This window comes from Streptopelia decaocto, assembly GCF_964273445.1.
Source record: "Streptopelia decaocto genome assembly, chromosome: 6".
Lineage (NCBI taxonomy): Eukaryota > Metazoa > Chordata > Aves > Columbiformes > Columbidae > Streptopelia > Streptopelia decaocto.
In genome coordinates, this window is record NC_138660.1 from 43,606,873 (window position 1) to 43,627,178 (window position 20,306).

Consider the following 20,306-nt stretch of genomic DNA (forward strand, 5'->3'; position numbering starts at 1 on the left):
CAGGATCTTATTAATTCTGTATAATAAAAAAGTCTAAAGTTGTTAGCCAATGTGAAAAATGTGAACCTGCTACTTTTAGTTTATGGCAAAGCATCTTGAGTTTTTGCAACAAAGTATTACTTCCATAATAATGTTTGATGCTTCTGTAGTTCTCCATGTTTATCAGAACAGCATTAACAAAAATACTCTCTTCTGTGATTCTCACTTATTTAATGTCTCAGAAAATGGCTCTGATTGTTATCAAAATGCTTTTTAGCTATCACACTTTATCATTTGTTTAATTAATTATTATCTTAAATGCCCTGAGTACACCAAAATCAATATTTTGCATGTTGCCACTCAGGTTTCCATGTGTGGAGGTAATTCAGCATGTAACGAATCAGCAAACAGTAAGTTAATAGCAGCAGAAAGGAAACTGCCCTGGGTTATTTCTGCCAAGTCAACGAGTACGATCTGTTGGTACGTGACCGTGGCCTGAACTGTGCAGCATCACACTTGTCACCATAATTTCAGGGGAATGGAAAGGGGAGCAGTGTCACCACCGACACACAGTGATCACCTGAACCACTGCCAAGTCTGAGTTTTGCAAACTCACCTTATGTCTGAAGTTAAAACAGCAAGAGGTTGTTTTTATGGGTTGGTTTGGTTGGTTGGTTGGTTTGGTTTTTGGGGTTTTTTGTTTGGTTGTTTTTGGTTGTTGTTGTTGGGGTGTTGTTGTTATTTTTCATGGCTTGCAAATATCTTGCTGACAGGACTTGTGCTACAGCACACAGTTCTGGGGGTGGTTATAAGGTAACGTATCAGCCAACTTCTTTCAAATGACAGCAGCCCAATGCACATTATACACGGTAGCAAATTTGACTGATTGATTGCAAAATATGTATGTGACAATTGTGTATTTATGAGGCAGATGTGGGAATGTGCATGTGTATAGATTAGGGGCTTGTGTGCCCATGTATGTATACAAAGAGAAAAGTTTAAAGAAAAATCTGGGTATGTTTAAAGTGCAGGACCAAAACTCAATACAATTTTAAGAAAGCAGTGTGTCATTCTCATATTTTCATATTAATTTTCCATATCTTTCTAATAGATTCAAGTATTTTATTTGTTATTGATTTGTCTGCTTTCCAGGTGCACAGTTTTTATAGGTGAGGTTTTTCACAGAACTGTACATAAAGACTCAAAGAACTTTAGGGATGCTGTAGTTGTAGAGTCAACCATCATTATTTGCTTACTGGTGGTATTATTGAATTTCTGAGTTGCAGTAGCTGTGAGAGACAGATTAATTTGGATATTTCAACTAGTTTTGCCTGTCTATACTAGCTTACTTTTATCTGGGTTACATTCCGTTTGCCTAATTCCTGGAGTGTTTATCCTTCACACCTGTCATTCCTCTCCATACTTCTATGGATTTTGTTAAAAAAGAGAGGCCTGGGGTAATCGGCAAATATTGTTGGTTCAATATCTACTTCCTCCCTTGGAATTCTTGATCATAATATAAAATCACGCTGCTATGCATCCCAGGCACCACATGTTTAAACGCTCTTATTTGAGGAGCAGTGGTTCAGTACTGCTGTATTTCAAATTCACGTACTTTGCCATTTATCTTGCAGGTATTGATTTTCTCTAACGGTCTTTTACAATGGACTTTAAAGTTCATTGAAAAACTAAATCATTCATGGTTATCTACTGACAGGCAAAGTGAACACCAGCTGTCATGCACTTTGTTTCTTTGTAAATTAAAAAAGCCTTTGCAAATGTTGATTTTTGTTTGTGCATATGTAATACTTTTTTTTTTTTTCATTTTCACTGTAAAGTGATGGGTGGAGTCTGTTAAAGTTTGGAAAAAAACATTTTTCCAGAGGAAAAGTTTGAGTGAGTAGAAGCTAATTCCAGTTGAACCACAGTGTATGCCTCATCTAAAGTGCCATAATTTTTCATCTAGTGCAGGAACAGAATATTAGAAGAGCTTTTTGTCCCTTCTCCCCCCAAAAGCCTATCATTTGCCTTACAGATCCATCAGGAACTCTATGCATTTTGCTCCCAAGAGGACTTGTCAAGGCAGTGAAGCCTCCAGCGCGCAGCACCTGATCTCTTTGCCTTCAGTAGCACTGAGGGGACCCTGCAGCATGTGCCAAGGCCACTGCTCTCGCTTGCATGTGTTCACTGAAGGGTGCAAAAAGAAGTGTGGTCTCAAGAGAAAATGTCTCTGATTCGCCTGTTCCTTTTTAATGGCAGTCAGATATAGAAACATTTTTCTAAACCTTGCCAGGAGGTAGTTTCTAAATTAACTTCAGTTGCCTGAAAAAAATAGAAGTTATCAACTACCAAGTGTCAAGCTTAGGAGCTTGATACAGTAACTATCAGGGCAGGAAAAACAAGGTAAAATATTTTAACTACAAACATGTTTAAAGGAACACCTTCTACAGTATTTCCAAAAGACTTTCTCTTATTTATGGAAATATATTTAAAATCTGGGGTAAGCCCTTTCTTTTATAGTTAACTTTGACAGTTTTCAATTCTGAAAACATCTGTGGTGCTCCAGATGAAGCATCAGTGTTCCCATTTCATTTTTGGAAGCATTCTGATCACTTGTTTCTTTCCACATAGGTATTTTCAAATGAAGCACTGAGCAGACCCTGATTTTTTTTTAAATAAATGCCTACCCCAAATATATCTTCTTTTCCTGACATAATTGTGTGATTTATCTTAAAATGCCTCCCTTCTATTTCTTCTAAAAACATTAATACTTCTAAAAATGCTGTGGATGCATGTATAGTACTTATCAATTCATGTCCCAATTAAATTTGCCTTTGTTCCTTAGGACTTGCTTATTATATCAGAAAAACTGAGGAATGATTGCACTAACTCTTTGGATACACGCCTTTACTCCTCAGTAAGAGCGCTGCTTTTTTTTTTTTTTTTTTTTTTTTTTTTTCCCAACAAATCACCCAGAAAGGGATCTTCTAAGTGCAGAATGAGGATTTCAAGCAGAGAGGTGCAGCGGAATAGGTGCTCTCTTCTTTTCTGGTCTTTTCACAGCACTAGCAAATAGCTGTGTCAGACCAAGACAGGCATGATCAGACTGTCACTGCCTGAAACCAAGTTACTGCACAGAAGGACAAACCCTCTCTCAGAAGTGCTGCAGCAGCGGATCCAAAGGTGACAGCATGTTTGTCCTGGCATCAAGTTCTAAAAGCTCTTGCTGAGTTACTCATACCCTTTTGTCTGAAGAACATAGCTTGAATCAAATTCTCGGCTAGTATTACATAAATATTCTTGTTTATAGCAGAATGAGAGACAGCATTTTAGGAACTTCCCAAATTGGTAACTCCAATTTAGAACGGATGCTGTACAAAAAGGTGTTGTTTAAGTAGAGCCATTCTTTTAAACACTAGAAGAACTTAATGATTCCTTAGCATGTAACATCTTGCATATTGATCACATTTAATGACCTGTAAGCCTTCAAAGTCAAGTGCATAAAGTCAATGGAAACCAAAGATGGCACAGTAGTCTTAACTTGGTCTTCACTGTGTGTTTAATATAATGTAAACTTGAATTTTACACTCACTGGCTTTCACCTTCTGTACCATTCTTTCTCTGCACCTCCCTGATTAATTTTCTCATGTCATCCATCTTGTGGACTGAATGAAGAAAGAACACTTTGTGATCACATTATGGAAGGTTATCATGATGCATGCACTAAAGTGGCTTAAAGCCAGGGTTTATCTTTCAAGGCAAACCAAATGATCACTGTCTGCAACTCCCTACAAAGGATGTATACTCCCCTTCAAAAAAGTCTCAAAACTCCAATGTGTTCTACCTTGTCCTGAAATGAGAGCAGCACTACACAATTCAAACTTAGTCACCGTAGTACAGCCAGGTAGCTGTCATTCTGCACAAAAGCAGTATCAGCAACTTCTCAGATTCTATCATCACAGAAAATAATCAGCAATTCATATGCTTCCTTCTGAATTGGTAATGGTCTCATGGGTAATCAAAGATTATAGCATCTCTTACAGCTTTCACGTTAGTGAAATATTTTCCATCTAACTAGACCATGATTGGTTTCTAACTTTCATATTTTATAGCACACATGGGTTAATGTGGACTAGTTACTGCTTCAGTGTCTATTTCTCTTCAGGTAGGTTTATGCCAGTTCTTTATATTTGAGTTCTCTCAGTCTCCTTGCGAAGTGGACCAGAAGTATTTTACATCTGCCAGTGAAGGTGAGCCAGCTGGAATGGGCTACAGGAAGGGAAAAAGGACCTGACTAGTAACTTAGTCAGAAATCTGTCTCTTCTCCAGCACTAGCCCTGCCTAGACTAAGTATCCTTGGCTTGACCCAACGACAGCTTCTGGGAGGGGCTATATTGCTATTTTTCTGCATTTTCAATTACGTCCTTCATTTTTGTGACCTATCTGCTTCTCGTGTGAATGGCCCAGTAACCAGCCGAAGCAGAAGCAGAGGCTTGCAGACAGGAGCACAGGGCAATGGCATCCCCAGCTTCCTTCACCCCTCTACGCCAGGAGCCTCTTCTGTCTCTGGCACGGTGGCTCGGGAGCTTGCTGTTCCTCAGCAGGGTCTGGATTCAGCCACTTAACGCCCAGCTGCAGTGCCAAAGTATGCTCTGGGACTCAGGATTATATACAGGAGGAGCGAATTATAGATGCAGCCAACTGGCTGTTGCCAACCCGTTATTTACAGTCTGTTCATGGGCTCTGATTTCCCCGTTTCACTTTCATGAAGCAGGAGGGGAGCAACCTGCTCCACTCCTCTCCCTCGGAAACACTGAGCTCCAGAGAGCAGGTGAAGTTTTGTGACCGCTGTACTTCACACTCGTTAACTAACAGCACAGAAAGGAAATTTAAGCAATCAACTTAGAAGGAGAGGAGTTTTGTGAGGTAGCTGGATTTTTTTTTTTTTTTTTTTTTTTTTTAATCAAGAGATGGTACGATTTTTCCTTACAGACATTTTATATCCTCTTTTATAGTCATGCAGGCACAAAAGGCATGTCAGGTGTGCCTTCTATTCCTGTGCTGAGCACTTAAAAACATTCCTATTTCACTTTTAGTTATTGTGGATATAATAGTTCATGTTATCCAAGCCATAACCAGAATCACCCAAACTACAACATGAAGAATCAGCCTGTTACCTTTTACAAAGGGAATAAAAGAGAATAATAGGTGTTTTCCCAGATATCTGTGGGTCAGCAAAGCAGAGGTTCAGGAACCACATAATAAAGCCCAAATTCTGGCAGCACAGCCCTCTGCTCTGTGACTTGTCTTTGCTTTCTCTCTGACTCTCTCCTCTCACAGTACCTGCCTGCAGAGCCCCTCTGCCCTCAATGTCTTCCACTCTTCAGTTACCTGTAGTCCCTTTCCTTTGTGTCCTTAGACTTTTTGTACCAAACAAGGAATTTCTTCTGCTCTTTCTATGGCTTTGATTCAAACCAGCAGAAACCTTTTTCAACTGTGGTAGTAGCTTTTCGAGACCCTGAAAAATACTTAAGGTGGTATATTTTTCCCACAAAATACTTCAGCCATTTTAACTGAAACTTTTCAAAAAGGTTGAGCTTGAAGCAAACACTTGGTAAGAGACACAGAGTTAGATACAGAAAAAAAAAAAATGCTGCCAAAAGCAGGGAGTTGTCAATCAGTCTCTGACAGCTTTTACAGTTTGTGGTATTTTAACATAAAGATGTAGGTTCTGTAGTTTCTGTCAGGAATCTCTTCAAAGAGCAACTCTTTGTTAAATAGATGAGCCTAAATAAGTAGTTTTCTGCCTTGTTTCTACTCTTTAATACATATTATTCTCATGGAAAAAAAATCTTAAGTAAAATAATACAGACTGGATTTAAAGAAGAATCTCTTCAAACCTTAATTATTGTTTAAAGTTTCCTGTTACTTTGTATTTTCTTTAACCGGAATGAGATGGATAAGCTTCCTCCTCTCAGTTCCCAGATCAGCAGCCAGATTGGAAACCATTTCTCTAAGGAGAAAGCGCAATGACAAGCACTGCTGAGAAACAGTAATCGCCAGCTCCAGTAGCCTTTCCCTGCCACTTTAAGGGAACTCGGCATCCGTGGGGTGGTTTTTGAGAAATAGTTCCTAAATTCCATTGTTGTGCCTACAAGTAATTAGGTCATCAGCCTAATTCTGTAAAGAAATACTGTTTCTGCATACAAATCCTACCATTTGCTGGGTCCTCCAGAAAATCTGTTCCTTGGCAGAGATGTGTTTCATCTCTGCCTCTACAGAAAGCTTGGAGCTAGTGTCTCTGACACTCGACAGCATTTATTTCTTTTGCTGGTCAGCACAGGAAAAAGCTAAGATGCCTTTATCTTCATTGAATTGCTTTCTTGTCAAATTTTAATATGTTCATGACACAAGGAAGCTAGTTAAAAAGAGAAGGTTGTTAGCCATAAATATTTTAGGCATTAGACCATTGAAGGATGCTTTGCAAATAGACTGTGAGGAAAAGGTGTCCTCTCAAAGCAAAATTGTAGTTTAAGACACAGGGCACATGTGTTGCATCACTGTGCTTATAAAGGTTTTGGTAGTATCTAATTGTAAGTCTTGTCTTAAGCAAAATTCTAGAGCACCTTTAGAGAAATCTAAATTCTCCATGTGTCTGATGAACACAGAAGCGGCTGCTTTTGCAACATCCTGGTTGTACATGGCTGGCTTTCCTGCCTTCCCTTAGACCTTCATCACATTTTTCCCTAAGAAACTAATAATTACTGCAATAATTATTAAATAACAAATTGTAAGAATGTAGCTAAGTATTAATTTTGTTGTATTCTTTCTTTTTGAATGTGGATGTAGCAAGTGGTCTTTTAATCTAGGTACTCTCAATTTTGCGACAAGAGTAGGGTATGGCAATTTAAAAATCTTAGTGTGAAACCTGTCTGCAGCATGCCTGAAAAACAATGATACAGAGGTCTGAAGCACTGACCAGTTCATTTCAACTATCAAAGCAAGAGTGATTTGCAGATATGTGCCTTTTGAACTGGTCTTCTCTGTATTCAATCTGTCTGGCTTCATGGCAGAGATACCATGAACTTCAGATGCCCCCACAAGCCGACAGTAGGGAAAGAGGATCACATTTCTTGCTCATGTATTTGTTATAAGAGACAGGTTTCTGCCTTGCTTTGTGTAATTTACTTAGATTTAAAGAAAAAAACCCACAAACGTACACACAGGAAAATAAAATAAAACAAACCCACATACACAACAGACTTTGATTCTACATTAATTTTCAGGACAGGTTTAATTAGAAGTTGAATGTTCCTTTAAAGATTTGTATTTAAATACAGCCCTTTTTAATCAAAAGTGTATTGTGTTCTACTGATTAAAACCAAACTAAAACAAAACAAAAAAAAAACCCGAACAAGAAACATAATTATTGATTTTTAAATGAAGAAAGTCTATTATTTTCTTACTGTGAAGAAAAGATGACAGCTGTCAGCTAGCACACTTATGCAATTCTCAGTTCTCATTTGCTTCTCATTTATATTCTGCCATTTTATCCATTTATGTTCAAGTGTATAAATACACATATAATTTATCCTATTTTTAGATTTTTTTTTTTCAGTAAACAAAAGGTAATATTAATTCATTTCAGAAGACCAGGCTTCCCATATCTTTATTCTCTCCTGTTCATAGAATTAAGAATGTGAATTTGGTCCTAGCCTCTCTTTGCACAGTTCAGAACTGAGGGGAAAACTCAAGTCTACCTAAAGGCACACCATTCCGGTTTGTGCTGTTGGTGTTGTGCAGGAGGCTGGGAGCAAGAAAACTGGCAGCAAAACTTAGAGCAGACCCTTTAGAAGAAAAGGGTCCTACCTAAGGATCATCTCAAAGATGAAAGCAAAAATCAATAATCTTGTTTACCTCACATGTTATCTAAACTGCTTTTCTGACTCTGGACTCCTAGGTTTGAATCTTTTGTCAGGATTCCACTGAAAGACAATTTTCATATTATTTTGCCTATTCACATTATTTTACTGTCAGATGGAAATAGGTAGTGTAACAAGAATAGCTTTGCTCTCCCAGTGTGTTATTGGTTTGATTTTCAGCAAGTCTCAAACTGTAGTCTGTTTTTATTTTTTGCCGGATCTGGAGGTAAGATGGTTTGGGTAGTGTTTCTTTGTTTAGCTGAACACAGAAGAGTGTTCTGAATAACAGCAGCCTTAATAATAAATAGCAGTTATATAACAACTTCCAGCAGATGATTTCAAAGAGTTGCAAACATGTTACTTAGACCTTTCAGCCTTTTTGTGAGATTGCAAATATTTTTATTGCAATTTTACATATGAATAATATAAGACTCAGGTGAAGTGACTCATGTACAGTTAAACTTGTGAGACAGCAGAGACAGAAATGGAAGAAGTAGTAGTAGATTACTGCTGAAGCCTGTCTCGATTCTGTTAATCCTTGCTCACTTTGATAGTTTGAGTAGTTTTAAGGAGATTCATTGCAAAAAGATAGTATCTTCAAGTTTGTGGGAAATACTTTTTTAAGTTTAATCTTTATTAAACCACCTGAAATAGGAGAACAAGACTAAAAAGTTGTTAAACTTAGTTATGGCTACCAGAGCAATGTGAATTGCTTTATTAGTTCCTCCTGCAGCGTAAACACTGTAGTACAGATTTTTATTTGCATTTGTGGTAACTGTTAGCTTCTGTTATTATTTTGGTTTATAGAACTGGTTTTTAAATACTATTGGTTCCCACTGGGGAAATTGTGCTGCATCATTCCCTAATATATACCTCAACAAATTACTCTCTCCCTCTTTCGTACTTGCTCCCTCTGTACACTGAAGAGAATAATTCTGTGTGGTGATCTGAGATCGGTTTACCCTGCAGCATTAATCTTCTAACAGAGAGATACTATTTTATTTTTCCAGCATGCTGTAATCCACTCCAGTTTCTGATATATTTAAAAGCTATTAATTATTAATGTTGCACTTCTTGAGTTCTAATCATGACCAGACTACATGCGGGACTCCAGCTTGGGAAGGAACATTACCCGTTCCCCTGGGGATCCCAAGTGGTACCTTCTGGAGGCAGCGTGAGCTGTTTTATTTGTGAGATTTTGTCCTCGTGCTGCTACATTTGTTTGAAACTGGGACTTTGTGCGTAGTCGGCATTGCATGGTTTTGAACTGCGTTGCCTAACGCGAGCGCTGTGGATTGTTATTTGGAATGCACAGAGGAGTCATTGATCACTGCTGCTTCTTGCCTTTTTATTTTGTTAAACGGGACTTCAGACGCTAGTGGGTGTTTTTGCTCTTTCTTTTCACCGATCTCAAACACTTCAAATGGTTGAGGTACTTTTTAGCATTAGTCTTTTGTTCTATATTACCTGATCTAACAATTAGTAGTTACGTTGAAAAGCAAAACGTATCTGTCCTTAAAAAAAACTCCAACCATTCCCTAATGATACAGCAATCTTTTAATATATATTGTATTATAAAATGGATGTTCAAAAAACTTTGAATCTGCATGTATAATTGTGATATATTATGCAGGGTAATACAATAAATGGTACAAGTCAGAAATAGATTTTATTTTTGTTATATTTTAAGTTTTTAATCTTCGGACTGGTGCCAGATTCTAGACATCAGAAAATAAGGGTACTTATTTTAAAGTTCTTTTAGACTTTATCACATTCATGGTAACAACACTGTAGTGTTATTCAATAATTCAATAATTCATTCTAGATAAGGCATTTTTACTTTTGTAAGTGTCTTAATATGGCATCCTTATGGCAATGAAATACAGCATTTAATAGCAAAAGTTGATTAGAAATATATTATCTCCAGAAAATTTTTCGCAATGACATTTACAAAACTCAGCATTTGGTTTAAAAGGAATGTAGCAAGAAACTTATGTAGCCATAGTCAAGAAAAAGTTAAGTGTTTAATGTTACCTAATAGATTATCAGACAATGTCTTCTTAGGCAGATATGATACAACATGTTTTTCTTGCATTTGTGTATTTGTGCATGTGTATATATGTGGAGAAAATACTCACCAGTACAGGCTTCTCTAGAGGCTGAACAGTGTACTAAGGGAAAATTACAGTATTTATCTTCACGTTCAGAAAGTCTGGAAGCATCTGGTTTGCTGATAGAATTCTTTAACAAATCAACCACTCCAACTTTTCTCTCCTCCTTTTCTAAGGCAGCTTAATATCAAATATGTGATGTGTACCATCCAAGATTAAACAGCCAGGTTTGGTTTCTTCAAATAGTACTGTAAAGGAAAAAAAAAATAATTGTGACTGCAAAGCAAGCTTCAGAAAAATATAATTTTGTAACAAATTTAACTATTTTCTTCTGTGCTAGTTTTAAAACAAGGTTGGGAAATGAGCACTTTTCTTGTAGACTGCCATCTTTTGACCTCTCCTCTTCAGAATCCATTTCTCATCTTAAGTAGGGATGGAGGACCACGTGTGCATAGATGCTCATAGGATAATGTGGTTTGAAAGGGACCTCAGAGGTCATCTGGTCCAACCTTTTGCTCCGATCAGGGTCAGCTGTGAGATCAGAGCAGATATTCTGTTTTATATGACTTAGAAAAACACGATTGAATCTTTTTGAGTCAAGAAATTAATTTTCAGCTGTGTCCATGCCACATCAGGAAAAATTATATGTTGTGCTTAATTGAGACGTTGAAGCAGTAGCGTTTATAAACTCTCTTTCCTTAACATCTTGTGCCAGTTCCTGCAGTGTTAACAACAGAGCTCTTTTTGATCTTGAGGATATCCTAAACTGGTGAGCAACAGGACTCCTGGTATTTAGCAAAGATGGAATCAATTGCCAGTCCCAGAAAATGTCAGATTTAGGATTAATATATTCAGTGCTTCACTTATCTCATTTTTTTCACAGTGTCACAGTGTTTTTTGAAGCTTGGTAACTTCCATACCATTTCCTGGTACAAACACTCCCTGTGTGTTCCTCTGAACCTCAGGTTTCCCATGGGCTTTGTCACTCATCAGTTTTGCATGGAAATGTTTGGAGATTGTGACCTTTTTTCCCTGCAAGTGATGTTTCCAATGGAGCCTGCAAAGGACCTCCCCTCACAAAGAGGTCTCCAGGGATGAATATTTTCCAACTAAGTGCTAATATTGATATCTATCACTGAACAGAAAAACAAGTAGAGATAAATGACAGCGATTTGTTAGGGCACAAAAATGGTTTCTCTCAATGTGTCTGTTGGATCAGCAGGTGATCAGGGAAGGCTTTCGGGGGGCTCTTTGCAATTCAGATGTGATTGTGGGGCCCTGCAGCACGAGGATGTGCAGAGTTGTGGGAGAAACTATCTAGTAGCCTGGGGATGGCAGCAACAATGGAGCTGCCTTTTCTTCGTGAGTTCTGGGATGCTTCCAATTCCCTAACCTGTGTTAAATTTAATTATTATGGGGGCTGAAATTTGATTTCCTCCTGTTTATCTCAAAAAGTAAAGAAAATAAGAGAAAAGGCTTCCAGCAGAAAGTGTTCTTTTTTATTTTTCTTCTGTACTGTATATTGCCTTGAAAAGTTGTAAATCGATTATTGTTTGTTCTCCAGATGGATCCTGTGCAAAAAGCAGTCATAAACCATACATTTGGAGTGTCCATTCCCCCAAAGAAGAAACAAGTCATTTCCTGTAATGTCTGCCAGCTTCGTTTTAACTCTGATGTGAGTATTGGCTATTTTCATTTCCTTTTTTTGTTTTTCTTTTTTATTGGCACATTAGGTTTAATTAATCTAAGCCCCTTTCTCCACAAAAAATCATTCCAGTTCTGCCTACATCCTGCTCAGCCTGCTGGGCTGATATTTTGTCCACTCAGAGGTGGAAGTTCATAGAGGTACATGGCTGTTTGATTTTTTGTGAATGGGTCTGGTGCGATATCCAATGCCATATCCACTGATGGCATCCCATTTGACAGGCCAGTAACTTTCAAGAGTTACTGCAAAAAGAAGTGTTTGGGGGTTTGTTTTGGTTTGATTTGGGTTTTGTTTGTTTGGTTTTCAAAACAGGGGAAGCAGGCAGAAGAGCTTCCCTGTGAGTTCTCCATGTCACGCCCACTCCTGTTTCAGAAGAAATATCTTTTTCCTGTTGTTCCTACATCCTTGCTGATAATGTCTTCCAATTTTTTAATAAAGTCACTCTTCCAGTAACTTTAATTTTTAATAAATATGAACATTTACTTCTAGTTGTCTTTTTGAGGTTAATAAAGTTCAAGAAAACTGTGGTCTGAGGTACAAGTCCAAAAGAATGCATTACAAAGCAGTACATTGACTGATATGTTTAAAATATATATTCAACTAATGTTTTTCCTGAGTACCTTGAAAATTTAAAAAAAATCAAGAAAGCTATGTCTAAGAAAATTATGACCTTTCACACTTTAAAAATATTTATTTGTTCTTAGAGACAACTTATTAATGTCAGTAAGCTAATTAAAAAACAAACCAAAGTCTCAGATTTTTTGTTGATCTCAAGCATAAGAACAAATCCTGAAGTGACTTGTTTATATGACATATTTTGCTGTTATAATTTCAGTCTAAGAAATACTTTGCAGGCACATCCTCAAAGCCTTCGTGTACTTGGTACTCGTAGAGATTTGCTATAAAGCAACCATAACTATTACTCTGATTTTTCTCTGCCCCTACCATTACACTTTGAAAAGTGTCCTGTAAAGTGGTTTCCGCAGTTTGGCTTTCTTGTCTAGGCTGGTAAGGATTTTGAAGCAGTGCTATCTTGCCTTAAAATTGATTTATAAATCTGTCCTCTTTTGACGAGCTAATTAAACTTTCTTTGAAGTGGCAATATCTACTTAGTTAACCAATTTCAAAAGTCATTATTTAAAATGTAGTTCACATGCCTTTCCTCTTTAAGGTTAAGATTTAAGGTCAAAAAAATCTTTCTCCTCTCATACTCAGTTCAGACACCTACTTTTACTGATTAAAACAAGGAACCAATAAAGTTTTCAAAAATGTTCCTGAGCTCCATGGAGTCTGCACTGACATTCAGGTGGACAAACAGCTCTTCAGGCGGATGGAATGAATCACAACTTGGTGGCTCAAAACAAACAAACAAAAAAGCTGAAATATTATATCATTTTGTACATCTACCAACCAAGCAATTTTTCCTGTCTACACTTGCAAAGTAGAACAAAGAGTGCATATCACATTCTGCTTTCCGTAGTGGCATCAAAAAAGCATGAGAGATTATAGCCTTTGTTCTTCTTCTGCGGCGGGTCTATTCATACAGTGTCATGCTCCTTTCTTTCTAAATGTGATTGATATGCTCAGTTCCAGTTACTAGAAAATGTCATCATCCTTCTGTAATGGGTGGTTGTAAGAAGGGATGAAGTATCAGGACTGTGCTGCTGTTAGTGATAAGGTGGAGTTCCCTACTTTCTACAGCAGTTTGCTTTACCAGGAAATTCACAAACAACCTGGAAATTTGATTTTAGAATGTGCTGATATTCTAGTAGTGTTATTAATACCAGAAAATACTTAAATTTAAGTTTCACAAGTATTTTATAACCACAGCATATAGGAATATTTGGAGAACAAGTTTTCATAGTACAGCATTTCTGTTTTAAAAGCTATCTAGCCTTTCATCAGATTATTCAAGTTCTCCTGGGAAGCTTACATAAGATTTTAAATCTTTCCTCCAGGTTCAATATTTTGACCTAAGGAGTTATTTAGTGTGTGTTGCCTTCTTTTTTTTTTTTTTTCCCCCTGAGAGAGAGAGATTTTATTCAGATATTATTCTCATCGCCTCCTTCCGCCCCAATCTGCATTGTTATAATTTCACTGAGGTAATGCTAATGGCCTTTCAACTAAGCTCTGCAGACTCTTGTAAAACTTTCTTAGCTTGTTAAAAGCTCCTTCAAAGAAATAAAATCTGGATTCTTTGCTTGTGTTTTTCTTTTTGGTCCCTTTATAATGTGAATTATGCTTAAAGGATGGAATGGTTATTATAATCCATCCTGGTTTTGCGGACTGGGGACAAGGGAGTCAGATACTTGTGAACCTTTTAACTGTTGAATCTTTCAGTGAATCTTTTCCACAATGTAACAACCTAAGAATGTATTGAGAGCCTTTCGGGTGGCATCAAACTGTGATAATCTGCATTAAAACCTTGAGCATAGCACATTGCAGAATGAGGTCTTTAGTGCGCCCAATTCACACTTCCAGTTCTAGCTCTATAAGGCTGGCATGCTCCTTCTTGTTGATGGGCATTTTGTTTCTTTGAGCTTCCTTCAATTTCAATTATGCAAGCAAATGAAATAAAAATGTCAGAAGTAAGCTATTAAGTAGTTTTCTTACTTTTGGTCTCCTAAATGAATTTCAGTTGCATGACATTTGAAGATTCTGACCTGATTCTAGTAGTGCTTTATCTATTACATAAGTAACATACAGACCAGTTGATATTCATCTGTGAGAAAAAGAAAATTGGTTGCCTTGCCTGCAGTCTTTTCTTCCCCGTGTGGACACTTGCTGGTATGGATCAATAGACCAAAAGAATTCAGACTAGTGAATTTATAGTTGTCAGCCCACGCACTGAATTAATACAGTAAATGGTAAAGGTTTCAGTTTTCTTCTGCTACTACGTCTGCAGGTTTAGCTTTGGTGAGAGTGTTCTGGCAGCAACTTTAGAGACAGGGATCTGCATCTCCCTGCAGGAAGAGAAAGTCTGATACCATGGATAGAAGGAAATTTTAAAATATGTTGTCTCCAGTGTGGGAGTAAACATATCTAATGTGATGCTTTCTGTATTTTGAAAAATAAATTTGCTGGGATTATGCTATTTTTCTTCTACCATGTTATACTTTCAACAGTGTTTCCTAACTGAACTCTTCAGGATCTCCTATTCTCCTGTACTTTTAAACCAATTTTTCAAAGTGCAGCATAAAGAAAACATCTTTGTACAAACTCTATATTCAGTTCAGTTTTAGCCTGATCTGTTTATCCTCTAGCAAAAAAGAAATTATGGGTTTTGACTCACAGACATTCATCATCATCCTCTACCTGTCCTTTTCTAGAATTCATTAGCTGCAGTTTGGTCAGTTTGGAAGTTGTGTGTTTCTGCTAATAAATTCTGGCACAAACAATTTGAGCACCGCTTCCAAGCTCTGTCAACTCCAGGAGAAACTGTAGTACAGAAGAGATGATCTGAAGTCTTGAAAAACAGAAAAATAAAATATCACCTCTGTAAAGTAACACCATACTAAAGTTGTTCTAATAGCCTGAACAATTATGTCCTCAAATGCAAATTTTATCTGTAATAGTAGTGTTGACCTGAGAACAGTGAAAAGTGAGGTTGCTTCAACAAATTTTTTACAGGATCTAGTTAAAATGCCATTGCTGGTACTTAGAGTGGTATTGTGTGCCCAAACCTCAGTGTCTTCTCGTTTGAGTATCTGAGGTATCTGGGACATCTACACCAGGCTTGTAGACCTGAGAGAGGACCTGCAGTGGGAGGTCAGGCAGGACACCTGGGGACATCCTAAATTATACTGGATGCCTGTTTCTAGAACCAGATCCACTCATTAGGTTTGCCTTCTAGTTTCTTTTTCCTTTTTTTTTTTTTTTTTTTGTTTTTCAAATTGGGGGCAGAGAAAGCAAAATTTAGTAAGGACAAAAAGCATTAAAACAAAAAAGACAAAGTTATTTGACCTCACGTTTATGATACCAGAAAAACTGAAAGTTAGCAGAACTCTCAACAACTCAAAGAAAGTGAAATGGCAAAAAAAAGTGAGGAGGGGAATAGAGAAAATGGCTTTTTCCTAAACTGATTTTTAGGGATGGTAGATACCAGGATTCAACTGCTGTTGAAATAAGTTTAAAGTTGAAATCTCAGTTTAGGAAAGATAGCGTCATGAAGATTGGTAGCTGATGAGACTGATTAGTGAAAATATTCAATGAGGTTCTTATTCCTGCCTGTATGAACTTTATTCTAGTATGCAGAGGAACATACTTTTTAAAAAAATTGTTTAAAAAAAGAATAAAAGGCAAAACCATCCTTTAATATTTACAGTTGGATTTGCTCCAGTATATGAGAATAAACACAGCTGTTTCCATCTTTGCATTGAAATACCTATTAACACCATTTTATCTTTTAATTTCTGCATGATGATGAAACAGTATGTGTTCCAGTGCAGCAATGGCTAAGTGTGTTGGTGAAGTTCAAGCTACAGTCTTGTGTCCTAATCTAGCTCAGAAAAAATGAGAAATATATTAGTTATCTTTACTACCACTAAGACAGTAGAAGAGGAAGAATGCTCTTAATGGAACAGATTGTGATAGTGAGTCAGATTTTATGCCTGCTTAAAGGCCACCCAGGCAAGGGACTTAACTGTATTCCACCAAAAGGAAGCAAGACATGCTGAGGTGTTGTGTTTTTTTTTCCTCTTAAGAATTCTGGGATTCCTTCCAAACCTGTGGTATGTCTATGTGGACTATAGATAAGCATTGCTAAATAGGTTTTCATATTAATTATGTAGGTCTCACTTGTTGATATTATTTATATTACAGACATTCTAGCAGAAACAAAAAGCAGATTGAGCTTGCTGAATCTTTATGGTACCTATAAGAGGGTCTGATAGCAACAAAGCAAGAGAAAAAGCATTTGTTTTTTATCCCACATAGATTCCTTTTCTGCCTAGACTTGGCTCATTCTTTCTCCTTCCTTCTGGCCACCAGATGAATCTGCAGCATCTCCTGCAGCTGCTGGTGTGGCAGTAAGTCCCTCCAGCAGCTGTGGAGCTTTGGCCAGGCTGTCCCTGAGATGTCTATTATACTCTGTTACGGTGTCTGATACTGTAGCTTGCAGCCGTAAGAGAGAAGTGAGTTGCAGTTGGAAGGATACCTACTTGGCTTCCCCAGAATTGCTTTTTTTCTCCATATCTATGGATCATCGCCTTAAGTTCAAGTAACTTCTGTCTGCTCTTCTCTCTCCTTATTTGTACTGACAGTTCACAGAGTTTTTGGACACAATAGTGTCAATGCTAATCCAGTCCCTTTCCTCAGCAGCCAGACCTCTTTGTACTCCAGAGTCACTGATATGTTATGGCAGAAACCTACATGGGTTTTGGTTATTTGTTTTTTTGTTTGGCAGTGTTTGTTTGGTTTTGTTGTTGTTTTGGTGTTTGGTTTTTTGTTTGTTTTTCATTTGTTTGTTTGTGTTGGTGTTGTTTTGAAAACAGAGTTTGTCATCTCTTAATCACATCTGAAAGAAGTATCTGCTCCCTGTCTGCACTTGCTTGTCTTTGGCCATGATACAGCCTGGTGGCCACTATTTTGTTAATAGTTTGTCACTTGATTGAAATAAACTTGCGTTGTTTTGCTCTGTGAGTGGTGACTGGAAGTCAGTACTGCCTTGTGGTGTCACTCGCAAAGACTCAGAAATCAAGAAAAAACACCTTATAGGCAGATCAGAAAAAGCAGCCATAGCAGTTGGGCACTAAGAGATGCTGAAGGTCATCTTATTGTTGAGTGCATTTATAGCTAATAAAAATTATGTAATGATAGTGATCATCTTTTTAAAAAGCCAGAAGGCAAATTTTTGAAGTTTAGGCAAGTATTACCTAATGTTAACTTTGCAGATTTGCATGGATCCCTCATGCTGTCAAAAAAATAACACACACCATAATCAATAGCATCAAATGAAAATCTACAGAATTGTCAGTCTTTTGTCAAATGTTTTACATTTTCCCTATAAATAAGACTATTTATATTGATTCTTTGGATATGGAGGATAGTGAAGCAGATAGGAGGTAATTAAAACCATAAATCTCAGGGACTCATGAAGGTAATTTTCTATTTTGTAGACAGAACTGACAAAATGATGGAAGTTGTTAGCTCAGACATGACAGAAATACTGCGCGATTATAGAGTACAGGGTTATAACATGCTGAAAATTCTCTTCAAATAACAGCTATTTAACAGAGCTTTTAACTAACTTTGGTTAGGTATTTAAAATATGAGTTTACTACTCATAGCATGGCTGATCTTTACAGCTGTTGGATTTTTCTATGTCCTTTTCAACACTAATCTACCTTACTAATTGGAGCAATTAGGTTTCAGAAATCCATTGAGAACAGAATTGAAAAAATAATGTATAGCTTTGGTATAACAGATGTATGAACACTTCAGTTTTGCAGACTTTTTCAGTTACATCTATTATTAATATTAAATGAGATAATACTAAATTTTTCAACACCACTTCCTAATTTATTGCTTAATGTAATTTTTATTAAAGTTATTATTCTAATCTAAATTCTTCTTAATTCAAATACTCCTCACATAAATATGCATACTCTTACAATATGGTTCTAGCAGGTAACCTATGTGATCAAACTTTTGGTATACCTCTTACTGTTTTAAGAAAGGGAGCTTTATAGTTTAGGACCTGATGTGAATTAAGATAACCATATGTTATGGATATCAATACCTTTGTACTCTTCCAATATTGCACAGTAGATGCCTTTTCTAACAGGCCCGCTGCCATTGCAGCCACATCAGGAGAGCTCTCATAGGGATGCTGCTCACACTTCATTAAACCACTTCTCCTAATTGCTTAATCTAATGCAATTATGCTTAACCTAGCCGCTTCAACACTACGAGCTTTACCTGCAAAAACAATTATTTTGTTTTTCACTTGAGAATATGTAGCTACGATGGAATTCTGTAGTTAACAGGAATTCTGGATGTCACAGCTTTGTTTAGATCCATCCTTTTACAAGAACACTATCACTTATCTTCCAGCACTACTTAGACCTTATTTATTTATTTCAGACAAATTCTATAGATTTCAAAATGAGTGTGGGTAATTCAAGCTATTGATAATTCAGGATAAAGACCTGAATATTATAAGGATGTTGTAAGTATTCTGAAATAATTATCAAAATAGGGAAATTCTGTATTTACGGTGGGCCCCCTGGAACTGGTTTCAGCTTGATGTGTAAAAGTGGGCAGGGACACAGGTGTTGAAAGATGGTCTTTCCTTACTCTGTGTTATGACTGTATTTAGGACATGTTAGATATTTTTTTTTTTTTAGCTTAAAATTATGTAAAACTTTTTGTGATATGCTGGAAGACTTTATCTTTGCAGATACTGCAGAGCAGAATAGAAGTTTTCAGCATTATTACAGATCTGTTAACTCTTTCAGTTGTAAATTGTCTATGTTGTTGAACTGTTATTGGCAGAAGCTTTTGTGGTATTTTCAGCAAAATATTTTTCATTGGAGTTTACCATTACATTGACACCAAATGAACACAGCTTTTGAGGTAAAATTGCTGTTGAGAAGGCTTCTGATCCAGGCTACAATTCCTCCTTTAAAAAGAAGCAGCAGCAGGAAGAAGTAGGAGCTACAAGCCACCATGTTCAGTTCTATTGAGTTGTGGTGCTCACTGGTCTTGCAGAGCTGAAGGCATGAACCTGGACTTCCCACGGGGACACTTCAGAGTCCTCCTTTATTTCTGTATTTCTCCTTCCTAAGGTCATACTGCTCTAAATTTATTTAAGACAATATGGATAATGTGGTAGCAGATTTAAGCATTCAGCTTAAGGGCTACTTCAGCTGATCCTCAAGAAAGCTGGAAAAAAATCTTGGTCTTACACACATACACGCTGAATCATTAGACTTAGTCAAACCTTGCATCAGGCTGTCATTGAAGGGATCTGGTAGGTTCATATTTCGTCTCTTTGTGTAGTAACAAATTCAGTTAATTAGTCATTCACACACCAAATAGATTGTAAAACTCAGTCAATTGTGAGCTGTCAAAATGAATAGTGCTGAGTTCAAATATACTGTCAGTCATTGTTCCTGACAGGGAAAATTTTCTGTCATCTTCTATACTGTGGTCTTAACCTGAATTTCAAGATTTCCTTAAAGGTAATACCCCTATCAATGAATCTGTATGATCTGTATGTTTCCTGGTTATCTATATCTTTCTATATATAGATATCCATACATATACACATAGTTAAGTTTATGCAAAGTTAAGCTACTGAGGTTATTTTAAGCACTGTAATATGCTAATGTTATACTCATTTATTTTAGCAAGCGTGTTTACATGTAGAGGGTGAAGATTTGCATTGTTGATGTTTTAGTAGATGCAATCTAGTATATAAGGCTAACATATTGTATGTGGTCTCACAGTTTAACATCCTGTTGCTTAGATTCCAAACGTTATAATTTGGTGTTGCAAGTAGCAATTAACTGTAGATTTCCAATAAAATGTAACATTTGAATCATTTGTGTGTCTCAGTTAAATATATTTTTAAGAGAGGAAAAACTT

General features: G+C 36.9%; 1 protein-coding gene across 4 annotated transcripts in view; it reads left to right on the forward strand.

The window, feature by feature from the left end:
- Positions 1-20,306, forward strand: part of ZNF385B (zinc finger protein 385B) — a 155,625-nt gene that overhangs the window by 106,939 nt on the left and 28,380 nt on the right. For all 4 annotated transcript variants that reach the window (XM_082055598.1, XM_082055599.1, XM_082055601.1 and 1 more), the window contains one exon: positions 11,577-11,687. In XM_082055598.1, the coding sequence (XP_081911724.1) occupies positions 11,577-11,687 (111 nt within the window). The remainder of the gene's footprint in view (positions 1-11,576; positions 11,688-20,306) is intronic.